The following is a 14,223-nucleotide window of genomic DNA, read 5'->3' as shown; positions in this document are numbered from 1 at the left end:
GAAATATAATCTGATAATTTCTCAGTGTTCGAGTATGTCAAGAATTCGGAGTTCTAAACCGAGTTTGCTCTCGTATTATTAATCTTTATCTGCTTCCTGTTGAAAAAAAAAGAAAAAAAAGTGGATTTTCTCTAAGAAGGATTTTTTTTGACGCGCCCCATGAAGCTGGGTTGTTTTGAAGTCTCTTCGTGTGTTAACATAGTCTTTATTCCCTCTTTAATTGCATGTAAGCATAATATGTTAAGCAAAATAGCAAATATACAAACCTAAAAGTCGGTAGCCAAGATGTCTCTGAAGGGGTTATTTGGGGTCATGACGTCTAAGAGGTAAGGGATCAATTGTGTGATGGATTATGATATTTTATATTTCGTTTGACATCTCAATTAACTGCATTTTTTATATATTATTCAATGAAAATATATTACAAAGTGCAATAAAATTAAAAGCAAGATTTATTGGTTAGATCCTGACTGGGAATTTCAATACATTAGAATGGTTTTTGTTGACCCTCCCACACACATGCGGGTTGTTGTTGTTAGGAGGGTTCCTGATGCCGAAATCCCGGACTTAAAAACATGATATCCCGAAATCCCAGGCTTAAAAACATGAAATCCCCAAATCCCGGGCTTGAAAACCCGAAATCCTGAGGTATCGAAAAAAAGAATTCCCGGATCCTGAAAGGGTCAATCCCAAAATACCGAGCTTAAAAACTAGAATGGGTACTGTAGGGGCCTCAGTTGGTCGAAATACCACAGACTTCTTCTTCTTTTGGTGGGGCCGATTGGTCTAAGTAGTTGTGTAACAGCCACTATGTTCCGTCAGTAACTTTGTTCCAGCGGAATTTTTCAACTAGTTATTTCATTCGGATGGAACTTTTCAACTGGTTGTTTTATTCCGAGTGCAGTCGAAAAGTTCCGGAAAAAAGTAGCTAGTTGAAAAGTCCCGAAATAATGTAGCTAGTTGAATAGTTCTGGCTGACCTTGTCCATGAAATTTTGTCACCTCCTTCAGGACAATATTTCACTATGAAATTCTGTTTATGACAATATTTCACTATGAAATTCTGTTCATGACAATATTTCACTATGAAATTCTGTTCATGACAATACTTCACTATGAAATACTGGGTTTGAAAATATTTTTTAATATTTTTATTACACAATTAGAAATAACATGCAGTATGGACATTTTCAGATTTATAACTGTAGGGACAATATTTGCTTTACATACCCTCACAGATTTCAAAGGCAAAAATGAAGGCGGAGCTCCAAATTAGGGAGGCATCAATCCGAATATACATGATACATGTGTATAGCATACTATAAACTTACTATTCAGGAATCTGATGTACAGTAGTTGTTGTCTGTTTATGTACATGTAGTTCATACGTGTTTCTTGTTTTTATACAGATTAGACCATTGGTTTTCCCGTTTAAATGGTTTTACATTAGTAATTTTTTGGGGCCCTTTATAGCTTGCTCTTCGGTGTGAGCCAAGGCTCTGTGTTGAAGGCCGTACCTTGACCCAAAGTGGTTTTACTTTTATAAATTGTTATTTTGATGGAGAGTTGTCTCATTGGCACTTTTACTACATCTTCCGATATCTATATATATACAAATCCTTGATAAAATATTTCTTCTACTGCCATTGAAATATTTTTATAAACTACGGATTGGATACTGGATTCATCAGAATTGAACCCAAATTCTCATTTTTACAATAATAACTATAGATACACAGAATAAAAAATGATCTGAAAAGAGAAAACTAAGCATTACACATGCATTACCAGACTATTTGTTAGGTTGAAGTATATATACAAATTAAAATTAAAGACAGTATTGTAAACTGAAACATTTTAGATGATAAACTTTTATCACCTGGTGCAAAAAGATATGTGTCAAAAAAGCTTATAAATTGTACAAAAACCCTATACAAATTATAATTTGTACAAACTTACATTTTGTACATTTTTAAAAGAATACAAGCAAGCTTTTCATGTCGAAAGCATGATGACAGTATTAACAAAATGGAGAGGATCTAAAAAGTTTACCAATAATTAGTATTTACTATGTTTACAGAATACTTTTAATATGTACTTTTTTTTTACTTTCAAAATATGAAAATAAACTTTTCATAAACATATATATATGACATGTATGAAGGTATACTGTACATACCGCAAAAAAATGCTTTATATTAATTTATTAATTTTCACAAAATTTCATTTCTACACTAAATTTTGCATTAAACTACTTTAGATTTTAAAAATGTAATGTTAGTAAATGCCCAGTAGAAAATTTTACTAAGGTTACTCATAGAAATTGAACAATGAAAAATACAAAATCATGTTTACAGAAAGCTCAGTAATCACATGACATAAAACTCCAAATTTGTTGCTGGTTATAGTTATTCAAATGAGAAAAGTCTCATGATACAATTTAACAGGTTTAAAGCACATGTCTAATGTTTTGGTTTTGAATGGAAAGTCTGCAGCTGTTACACTATTTAAACTCACGCTCCATCAATTACTTTATATAAAAAAAAATTAGAAGTAATATAATGAGTAACTTTTTATTTTTATTATTTATTGGTTCAAAATTATGATATTCATAGTCAGGGTTTCTTATATATCATTCATTAACATACATCAAGAAAAAAAAAATTATTTGTAAAAACATTTTTTTAAGAATTATTTTCTGAAGTTTTAAGAAGTCAAACGGACTAAAGTCCGAATGTGGAATTTATGTCTTAACCTCATAATGTTTCAAGTTTATTTTATTACATTATGAATATATATATTAGTTATGTATGAAAGGTTTTGAAACTGTAAACTAAACTATTATGAAATAATGATGATTATTTAGGGGAGGATTATATTCCCAGCCCTAAAAGATCCTGTTTGGAATTTCTAACAAGACACAAGTCAAGAACATTAATGTGATGATTGATTCCGGTGAGAAGATTTTTACAAATTCTCACTTTACATGTACATGTATTTTATTTCATTTGTATTTCTTGCCTGTCATATGTGTTGATAAAATTCTGTTTCATTGTTTTTTCATATTTATATTTCTGTACATCCTGTAATGGGTTGTTCTTTTATAGCTCACTATGCAGTATGGACTTTGCTCATTGTTGAAGGCCGTACGGTGACCTATAGTTGTTAATGTCTGTGTCATTTTGGTCTTTTGTGGATAGTTGTCTCATTGGCAATCATACCACATCTTCTTTTTTATACAACCCCAAAAAAATTTTGGGATCGTATAATGGTATGATGTCGCCGTCTGCGTCGTCGTCGTTCGAAGACACATTGGTTTCCGGATAATAACTTTAGTTTAAGGGAATAGATCTTCATGAAATTTATTCAGAAGGTTCAATACCACAAAAGGAAGGTTGGGATTGATTTTCGGGATGATGGTCCCAACCGATTAGGAATTAGGGGCCAAAAGGGGCCCAAAACAAGCATTTTTCTAGTTTCAGGATAATAACTTGTGTAGAAGTATTTCAATTGCTCTGAAATCATACCGCAATGTTTAAAACCACTAGTAGAAGGTTTGGATTCATTTTAGAGGTTATGGGGCCAAAGTTAAGGAATTAAGGGCCAAAAAGGGGTCAAAACAAGCATTTTTCTAGTTTCAAGACAATAAGTTATGTGTAATTGTATGGATCTCTCTGAAATTGTACCACAATGTACCATATAACAAAGGGGAGGCTGGGATTAAGTTTTGGGTTAATTGCCCAAATATGTAGGAATTAGGGGCCAAAAAAGGGCCAAAAAGAAGCATGTTTCTAGTTCCAAACAATCGTGACAATAACTTGTGTTTAAGTGTATGGATCTCTCTGAAATTGTACTGCAAGGTTCAATACTGCAATAGAAAGCATGGGATTGAGTTTAAGGGTTATTGCTCCAAGGGGGTTTCAAAAAGTGGTGGGGGGGATTTTTTGTTTACCATTTTTTGAAGGGCTTCCTTTTTTTCAAAATTTTTCAGATTTCGAATTTTGAAAAGTTTCAAGAAGAAATCTTCAATTGCAATAGATTTATTAGATCTTTGACCACATTAATTTTGTGACAAAAACCTATATTATGTCAAAAATTTGATCTCAATCCAAATTCAGACAGAATCAAGCTTGAATATTGTGACCAAATTTGCCCCAACTGTTCAGGGTTCAACCGCTGGGGTCGTATAAAGCTGCGCCCTGCGTAGCACTTGGTTATATGTGACATTAATTTCTTTTTTAGATGTGATCTATGGCATTAGAATTGGCAACAGACACCAAGTAATGAGTTGTAACTGAAATGAGCTGGTGACAAAAATGTGGAATCAAGACAGTCATTCTGACTTTCAGATTGAGATTAAAACTGAACCAGTTGATTATCAAATAGATAATGGTTACCATGGTAACACAGATTCCATGAAGGATCATTATACTTCAAGTTACCAAGATTTGTACCATGAAAACATTTCATTATCTAAAAATAAGAATTCAGAAGTTTGTAACCATAGCAATACAAGACAGGAAATAAGTAATGATGATTCTGATACAGAAGATTGTGACGATGGGAAATCGTGTGAATTTAGTTCTGGAATCTCAAATAAACAGTGTGGTGTGCCATATCCTGTCCAGTTGTGGAAGACTATAGAGCATGAAGATGGTCAGGAGACCAGTAAGAAAAAAGAACCAGTCAGTGAATTTGTATCAACCAATATTATGAAAATGAATTTGTTTCGACCTGAGTTCAATAGCATAATTACTAATGCAGCCTTTGCACCTACTGTTCAAGAAGATATCACAGAAAACCAAGGTAAAAGTAGAAACAGAAGAAAAAGGAAAGAAACAGTTAGGAGATTGAAGACTTGTAATATTGACCAGAGTGATGAGGATGATACATTTGGTTTTAACACTGGTGAAAAGCAGTATGACACTTGTAATTCTGGTGAAAAGGCATATGACACTTGTAATTCTGGAGAAAAGGCATATGACACTTGTAATTCTGGAGAAAAGGCAAATGACACTTGTAATTCTGGAGAAAAGGCAAATGACACTTGTAATTCTGGAGAAAAGGCAAATGACACCAGTAATTCTGGTTGTTTTGTATGTCATTTGTGTCAAGTAGTATTCACAGATACCAAGACACACCATATTCATGTGAAAAAATGTCTGTCAAGAAGGAAGTTAAAGAGAAAGAAAACAAATACAGAACACAAATGTGATATCTGTGGTAAAGTATTTAAAGACAGACGTGGACTTGACAGACATGAAGTAGTTCATTCTGGGGTTAAGCCTTACCAATGTGCAATTTGTGAAAGGTCTTACACTCAGAAAGGTAAATTTACATAGCATGAATATTAACAAGATTTTGCATATATAATTAAACTTGTTACCTGAAATCCTGCAGTGTAATCATCTCATACCAGACTTGGGGTAATTGTAATTGTAATTGTTAATCAGCTGTAATGGATTACAATTTTTCAAGTAATCAGTGTAATCATTAATCAGCCAAAAATCTGATTACATGTAATTTAATTTAATCAATTACTTTTCAAAATACCCTGAAATCATGATTACTTTTTGATTACATTCTGATTACAATGAAAAAAATCTAAAATTGTGTTTTTGGTCATTAAATGAACCTCTTTGTTATTCATATTTGATAAATTTTAAACATACTAAAATGGTTTGGCTACTTTAAGCATGTCTACTTCAGTAAAAAAAATAAACTGTTACAGTATTGAAAAGTCACCATTAGCCTAAGCAGAGACATATAATACAATTATTTACCTTTTATCTTGGTAAAAGATATTGTACGTACATGTATATTCATTGTTTTATAATGATCTTCATATTAATATTTGATAATAACTGTTATATATTCAAGTAATACTTTTCTTTAACCCTGAATTATAATCTTTTGTTAATTTTTGTGATTTTTGTCAACTTTGAATTGACAGGTAGGAGACTAATTAAGGTTTGTTTTTATTGCAATTACCAATTCAGTATAGCTGTAGGGAAATATATATGATAAAAGATAAATCAGACATGAAAATTTATCTAATTAGCACAAACTAAATTAAAAGTTGGACAAATATGTTGTTTATTTTTTTTTTTGTATTTGGACTGGACATATAAAATGCAATGATTTTAAGTACTTACATATTGTTTACAATTTGATTAAACATTTCTATTAAAATTAAACTCGTAACTTTATTTCATCCATATTTAAACTTCCATAAACTGCAACTTGGAATACATATAAATTATGAAAGAGGTCAGAAGACAAACAAAAAACTCTTGATTATGATATATCTTTATTAAATTTAATTCAAAATAATTCAGAGATCATTGGTGATAAACATGATAAAGTGTAATGTATATATATTTAGTGAAATTTGGTGTTTATTTAAATAGATGAAGTTTAATTTGAAGTTATTATTTTATAATTGAACCAAATGAAATACTTCTCAAAAATGCTATAGTTATATTGAACGTTTATTCATTCACATCATTCAAAATGTTTTGTTTTTAAATTCATTGTAATCAGATGTAATCATGATTACTTTGCCAATGTAATCATTAATTTAATCAGATACTTTCAGAAATGATGTAATCATTAATTTAATTTAATCGTACAAATGAAAAAGTAATTGTAATTTAATCAATTACATTGAAAGTAATCGGACCCATCTCTGTCTCATACACAAAGTAAAACTTTAACACCTAAAAATTACATGTATGCAACATTTAAATGTAGTTGAAAAGAAGTTTTATCATACATGTATATTAGCAAAAAGTTCAGATTTTGAGATAATGACAATTTTCCTGTTTTATCAAAACTAATTGCTCTTACTTTTAAGAACAAGAGAAATGATAAAATATTGTTGATTTTCTTCTACATAGATACATTGTATGTATAGGTACATGTACATTGAATATAAATTAAATGTAGTCATCTCATATCTTCATTATCTTAGGGACCTCAATGATTAGATATGTTCTATTTATATTAGAATTCCCATTGTGGACATTGTATATAAAGTATGCAATTAGATCAATTTAAGGGAAACCATTTATGATAAAATATTGATACATTGTATTGTGTATGCAGTTGCATTAGCATTGACATATCTCATTTCTTGGCCCTGCACCTTAATTCATGGTTCATTGACATTTAGTGTATTGCATATTAAGGTGGTACCTAACACTACAGGGAGATAACTCTGTAAAATCAGCTAAACGTTTTAATTACATTGTGTTTCAAGGGAATATTAAGCTTCTGAATTATCAAAATTACTATTTGTCAAACTGCTATATAACCAATGTAATTTTTCTGATAAATTGGTTGGTTCAAATTTTTAATTTTTTTTATATATTTGTCAAAGGGTCAAAGTAAATACTTTGTCAAAATTTTATGAAAATTAAACGAGCCAAATTAATTTTAGTGAAAGTGTTGGGTACCACCTTAAAGTAAAAGTATGACCATTATAATTCCAAAATTTGCATTATAATTCCAAAATTTGCATTATACTATCAAAAGTACATGCAGGCCAGTCATATCTCTGTGTCAACAGTTTATTTATTTGTAATGTTAAAGATTTTTTTGTTTTCCAGGACATTTGCAACAACACCAGAGGATGCACACAGACAGGGAAGATCCATGGGAATGTGAATATTGTTTCAAGATTTCACAAAGATCAGATAAATACAACACTCATAAAAACTTTCATTATCGGTCAAAAAACATGCCATATCTTTGTAATGCTTGTGGTGGTCAATTCAAAGAAAAATCTGACCTGGTCAAACATATCAGAAAGCATCGTAATACAGAGTTATATTATGTACAGGTTGTCAAAGATTCAAAATTGTCAGGTGAAAACAAACAAGGATCTAAATCTCCGCTGAAAAAGCCAAAGTTAAAGAATTTAAGTGACAGTGGTTCTGAAATCAACAGTAACAAAGCAGTTGAAGGTAAATTAGGAAAGTTTTTGTATGTCTGTCAGCTTTGTAAGAAAGAATTCATAGACTGGACTACCATTCAGCAACATGTTAGTCGCCATACTGGTGAAAAAGTTTTATTTACATGTGAAACTTGCAGTAAACAATTTGAGAGAATGAATGACTATGCTGTTCATCAGAGTGAACATGCTTCTGATTATCTGACAAAATGTGAAATTTGTGGAAAATTTCTAAATAGCAACACAGATTTATTGACCCACAAACACATTCATCAAGTTTTATATTCATTTCCTCGACAACAGTCTACAAATGGTGATGTCCCAGCATTCCCTGCACCCACAGAAACAACAGTTACCATGGTTACTGATGAAGTAGTTGGTGGAACATGCACTGAGGAACATTCTGATAGTACTGATCATAATGTATGTACATGTATATAGATTCTACCACACCATTCCAAATATACAATATTTATCCACTTGAGATGGTTGAATTTTTATCTTGAAAATGTGAAGCTTGCTGAGCAATAGTAAAATATTTAAATTTAACTATTGGGATGATAAATATTGTAATAAACAGTGTAAAGTGGTAAAATCTGTTTTCTGTATTGATTTAGTTCAGTATTCCAAATGGATAAGACAAGAACTACACACACACACACACATTTTAGAACAGGTCCAAACTATTTTAAATGCAAACAGGCCTGTAAAAATAGAAATAAAGTGCAAATGCCTGTACATGGTAGATTAATTGATTGACTGATTCAATTTTTTTGTCTTGCCTTGGCAGAGTCTAAAAGCGAGACATAGGTATGCTGTTTCCGGCGTTGGTGACAAGCGTCAACAATGTATTAGTTTGTGATTAGGTCTAGTTTATGGTGAACCACAAGTGGTAGGTCAATCATATTTGGTATGCAGTTGTATAAGCAATGGCATATCTCATTTCCATGGAGATTTTGTGGACCTGCCCCATCAGTCATGGTCCATTGACTTTGAAACTTTTGCTTATTTTACATGTATTAGTTTGTGATGAGGTCAGTTTATGGGGAACCACAAGTGGTAGGTCAAAGATATTTGGTATGCAGTTGAATGAGCATTGGCATATCTTATTTCCATGTAGATAATTTGGCTCCACCCCTTTAGTCATGGTCTATTGACTTTGAAAATTTTACTAAGTTATCATGTATTAGTTTTTGATTAGATCAGTTCAAGGGGAACCATTAGTAGTAGGCCAATGTTAATTGGTATACAGTTGTATAAACATTAGCACATCTCATTTCCATGGAGAATATTTGACCTCATGGTCTAATGACTTTGGAACTTATCTTAGTTTACATGTATTAGTTTGTGATTAGATCAGTTTAAGATGAACTACTGTTAAGTCAATAATATTTGGCATTCGTAGTATTGTTTTTTGGGGGATTATATAGTCCCACCCCTCTTCATGGTTCATTGATTTTGAAACTTTTACATAGTTTACAAGTTAATGTTTGTATTTAGGTTTGGGAACTACGTATAATAAGTCAATGGTATTTGGTATGCATTTGTATTAGCATTGGCACATCTCATTTAGATGGAGATTGTTTAGCCAGGTAACTTAGTCATGGTGCATTGACTTTGAATATTTGCATTACTTGTGTAAGATGATAAAGTATTGCTATTTTGATTTCGACATTTGCATAATCAAAATTACAAAAAGGCAAGACATATATCTCTGTGATAACAGTTTATTTGTCTTCAATAGAATATATTCAATAATCTGTGACCTGTCCCTGTTTTCTGATCTAGACTGTAGTGTTTTAAATGTATACATTATGTTGCCATCATATTTACTTGTTATCTATACACCAAAAGTAACTTCCTTTCAGTAAATGCAAACCTATTGTAAAAAGAGTTATGCAACCTGAAGAAAAATAAAAGGAAAAATATTTTTTCATCATTCTTCTTTTCCTTTTCATCCATGTATTTGATTCAATTTTTGCAATGTCCAACATGTTCAAATGATATTTTAAGTTAAGTTATGTTTCGTGAAGCATTATTTTACTATTTTAAGAATGACACTATGAAAGCAGAGAATTTTGATATTTAAGATTTAAAAGTAAATTACAAATTATGATTGTGCGTATTTTTTTTATTGACAGGGAGACAAAGAAAAAGAGGACAATAGCTTTCAAGATAAAACAGGTAAAAAGTTGTGTAAGACTTCAAAAGGAGTTTGGAGAGTTTTTAAAAAGTTACCGGTAATTCAGATGGTGTGTTTTTTTTTTGCTAGTAAAATGGTTGTGAAATCAGTGTTCCTCATCTTTTTTAATAGATATACAGATGTGGTATGAGTGCCAATGAGACAACTCATCTTAGTCACAATTTGTTAAAACATTATAGATCAAAGTTTCTTTTAATATATGAATATGAAGAAACAAACATATTTGATATTTGGCATGGGAGCATGACATTTTAGGGTAAAATTCAAACTGCTGGTGTTTTATGCTTTACTCTGGTATAAGTAATTACACTACAGTTCGATAATAATATTCTATTCTTCAAAACACATCTACATGGAATCGAAACAATAAATCAAGAGAACAAGATCAACTAACATATAATACAAATACAGAATGCAATCTGCATATGAATACACCAAAGACTGGTTAAGGAGAAATAACTCTCATAAAAGTATGTTAACTTTACCAAATGTCTTGGCCATTCCAAACTGACATATAACAAGTGGACATAGCGAGAAGACATTATAACCAATTTTAGAGTGGACATTTCGTATACACTCCTATCATTAGAAGTTAAAAATATTTTAAAGATATATTTGGTATACACTGTCCCATCATAATAAGATACATATATTTGTTATACACTCCCATCATGAGAAGTTAGATGAATTTGGTATTGACTGTCTTATCAACGTGATCAAGAAAAGTTACATATATTTGATACCAACTATCCCATCATTATAAGTGAGATAAAGTTGTAATACACTGTCCCATCATAAGAAGTTACATATATTTAGAAAACACAATCGCATCATGAGAAGTTTAATAATGATCTTATTAATATACTTTACTTTTACAGAGGGTGAGCAGAAGATGACTTCAGTGGATAATGATGACACCTTGTACAATACAGTCTCTCTATACATGGTGGAGAATTGTCACATGGAGTCTATTGTTGCTACTAACTTCCGTTATAATGTCCCTGTTACTGACCCCTCTTCAGAACAAGGTCAAGCAGACAATACAGGTGAAGGTAATCAGAGTGAAGGTGTTAATGAGGTCGACAAAAAATTCAACATGGCTTCTAATCTGAAAAGTGCCATTAACACAAATGAAAGGAGAGGACAGTTCATATGCAATGTATGTGGCATGATTTTTGACAGAATGAATTTGTTCAGACTACATGCAGCATATTGTGGAAACATTGATCAAAAGGTCAAAGTTCACATTGTGGGAAGGAAGAAAAAATATGAATGTCCAATATGTGGGAAGTTGTTTCCAGATCGCCGTGGCATTGAGAGACACGGAGTTGTTCATTCAGGCATCAAAGCATATGAGTGTGTTGTGTGTGGAAGGTCATACACTCAGAAAGGTCATCTTGAACTGCACATGAAGAAACACAGTGATAATTTCTTTGAGCGGTTTGAGTGTCCGTATTGTTTTAAAATCTTAGAAAAGAAGGATAGATTTGTGATACACAAAGCTTCACACATGTCAGAATTTCCATATACATGTAACGTGTGTAACTCATCCATGAGGTCACTCCAGGACCTCTATCAGCATTTCAAAACACATGAGCATCATCAGTTTTACTTTGTTGAAAACAAGATAGGGTTAGGGACACCAGGAGAACAGGTACCAGAAGACAGTACACCTATAGAATTGGTATCAGCAGACAGTACACATACAGTGCCACCTATAGAAATATTTGATTCTGACAAACTTCAAGAACTCTCCAACAGCCAGTTAAAGTTAAGAGAAGAAGGACAATACTTGTGTGATGAGAATCACTTTATTTTTGTTTGTCAAATTTGCCACAAACAGTTTCAGACATGGCAAATTATGCTGGAACATGTTGACCGTCATTTCGGTATGACACGTCAGTTTACATGTGAGACTTGCAATACAGCTTTTGGTACAGTGGAAAATTTAAAAAAACATTTAGATGAGCATAAGAAAGATTTTCAAAATATGTGCACAGTTTGTAAAAAATTCTTTTCAGAAGAAGAGACATTGAAAGAACATTTTGTAATTCACAAGAGATTTGCACAGAAACGATCTTTTTATGTAAAGCAACCTAATTTGACAAAAAAGCGACGTAAATTAAAAGAGAAACAAGATTCTTCTCTAATAACCTCTCTTAATCATGCTGATCATGTACCAACCTTTAATTTAGAGCTGCTTAAAACATTGGATAATGATACATCTTGATGTTACTTTAGTGATAATTTTAGTACAATAACTACTATGAAGAGTTGACAGATGATTTCAGTATTTATTGATTTGCAAACTTGTCTTTTAGATCGTTTTTCTGGCAGATTGTGTCCTAAAATGATCATTTTTTTTTTTTTTGCATTTTATGTGTTTTTGACTTTTATGAATACAATAATAGAGGATTACAAATTTTAAACGGCAAAAATTATCAGCAAATTTGCCCTTTTTTGGTGTTTTGACTTATACTCTTGAAAAAAAAATCAAAGATAGAAAAAACACTTATAAGCCGTCAAGATTGATAAGACAAGATCTACAATTAGGTCAAAATATTGTTCCAAATGAATATTTTTACTCATTTTATAATATTGCGAAAAAGCAATATAACTTGAAACATATAATTAATTTGTTAATATTTATATCTGTCAGACAGATGGGATAACTTAAGATGGTATCAAACACATTGACTAATATTAATTTGGCTCTTTTAATTTTCATGAAATTTTGACAAAATATTTTCTTTGACCCATTGACAAAAATATAAAAATTTCAAAAAACTTCACCACATACTTTATTGGAAAAATTTCATTAGATATAGTTATTATACATGTATACATAGCAGTTTGACAAACTATTTTGATCATTGAGAAGCTTAATATTTCCTTAGTAATAGAACGTGATCAAAATGTCCTGCCCATTTTTACAGAGTTATCTGCCTATAGTGTTATGTACCACCTTAATGATTTTTAGCCTAGTCAGTGCAAATCAAATATGTTACAATAAATTAAAACGCATTGCCCTTTCTGACATTTTTTTTAAATTAGTTATTATACTGCATAATTTAAAAGGTGAAAATATACATGTAGGTCTTTTGGCAATATGTGTTATACTTGCCAAACTAGCATGACTATGATATAATGTTGCTTTTGTGGTTTTTATAAATAAACACAAACAGATGAATTTGTCCCCCATAGATTAATATTTGTGTTGTATATCATTGCACATTGTAAATATAAATAACCAATATTTTTACACTTTGTTTACTAGACTCTTAAGTTATATAAATTTGTTATCTTTGTCTGTGTAATTCATTATATTAAATATATAAATGTTCATGGTTGGTTCTTCATGAAAATTGAGAATGGAAATGGGTAATGTGTTAAAGAGACAACAACTCTCAACAAAGAGCAGAAAACAGTTGAAGGCCATGAAAAATGTATATAATCATTCGTAGATTCTCTTACCTGTACTTATGTTTGAAGTTTCCATCTAGGGCTGGCTGAAGTACTGCAAGTCAAAACACCAGTAAATGTTTATGGAATACCATTACCGGTATGCCATAGCATCGATTACAATTTTAGTTTCTGGCTTTAATTAATGAAGTAATTCAGCAAGTATTTATAAAGGGAGATGTGGTAGGATTAACATTGAGACAACTATCCACCAGAAGAAACATGGATGAAAGCATCTATGGATCATTGTATAGCCTTCAACAATGAGCAAAAATCATATCGTAGTCCGCTTTTAAAGTCCCTAATATGATAAAATGTTAAAAAATGCAAGTGTGAAAACCAACCGCCTGTTTTATGATGAAAACAATACCGGTAAAAGAAAAACAAATATGACAGCAAAAGACAACCACTGAATTACAGGCTCCTGACTTGGAAAAGAATGTGGTGAGGTTAACATGTTTGCTAGTGCTCAACCCTCCATATAACCTGTAATAGTTAAACATGTCTGTTAGTGCTCGACCCTTTCTATAACTTCTGACAATTGTGGAACCAAGTAAATCTCAAATTATGTTCTGAAGAGATTGAGCTTTTGAGGATTTCTTTGT

The 14,223-nt window shown here is 31.4% G+C and overlaps 1 protein-coding gene across 2 annotated transcripts; it reads left to right on the top strand.

Annotated features, from left to right (window-relative positions):
• The first annotated feature begins 101 nt into the window (after positions 1–101).
• On the top strand, positions 102–13,499 carry LOC143059646 (uncharacterized). Of its 2 annotated transcripts, none has more exons than XM_076233168.1 (5): positions 102–226; positions 4,242–5,327; positions 7,610–8,376; positions 10,095–10,137; positions 11,035–13,499. In XM_076233168.1, the coding sequence occupies exons 2-5, from the start codon at positions 4,316–4,318 to the stop codon at positions 12,384–12,386; spliced, it is 3,174 nt and encodes a 1,057-aa protein (XP_076089283.1). In that variant the 5' UTR covers positions 102–226; positions 4,242–4,315; the 3' UTR covers positions 12,387–13,499. The 2 variants fall into 2 exon arrangements, with proteins under 2 accessions (XP_076089283.1, XP_076089284.1); XM_076233169.1 differs by lacking the exon at positions 102–226 and adding an exon at positions 237–326.
• Positions 13,500–14,223: the final 724 nt, after the last annotated feature.

Source organism: Mytilus galloprovincialis, chromosome 14, assembly GCF_965363235.1.
Source record: "Mytilus galloprovincialis chromosome 14, xbMytGall1.hap1.1, whole genome shotgun sequence".
NCBI lineage: Eukaryota > Metazoa > Mollusca > Bivalvia > Mytilida > Mytilidae > Mytilus > Mytilus galloprovincialis.
The sequence above is the reverse complement of the archived record's forward strand: the minus strand, read 5'-3'. Positions and strand labels throughout refer to the sequence as shown.

What these genes read in the sequence shown, in the direction of transcription:
- LOC143059646 (XM_076233168.1), top strand. Translation starts at nt 4,316, where the DNA reads ATGTGGAATCAAGACAGTCATTCTGACTTTCAGATTGAGATTAAAACT. An exon ending in AAGGTCTTACACTCAGAAAG is followed by an intron (nt 5,328 to 7,609) that starts GTAAATTTACAT and finishes TTTGTTTTCCAG; the next exon opens with GACATTTGCAACAACACCAG. An exon ending in CTGATAGTACTGATCATAAT is followed by an intron (nt 8,377 to 10,094) that starts GTATGTACATGT and finishes TTTTATTGACAG; the next exon opens with GGAGACAAAGAAAAAGAGGA.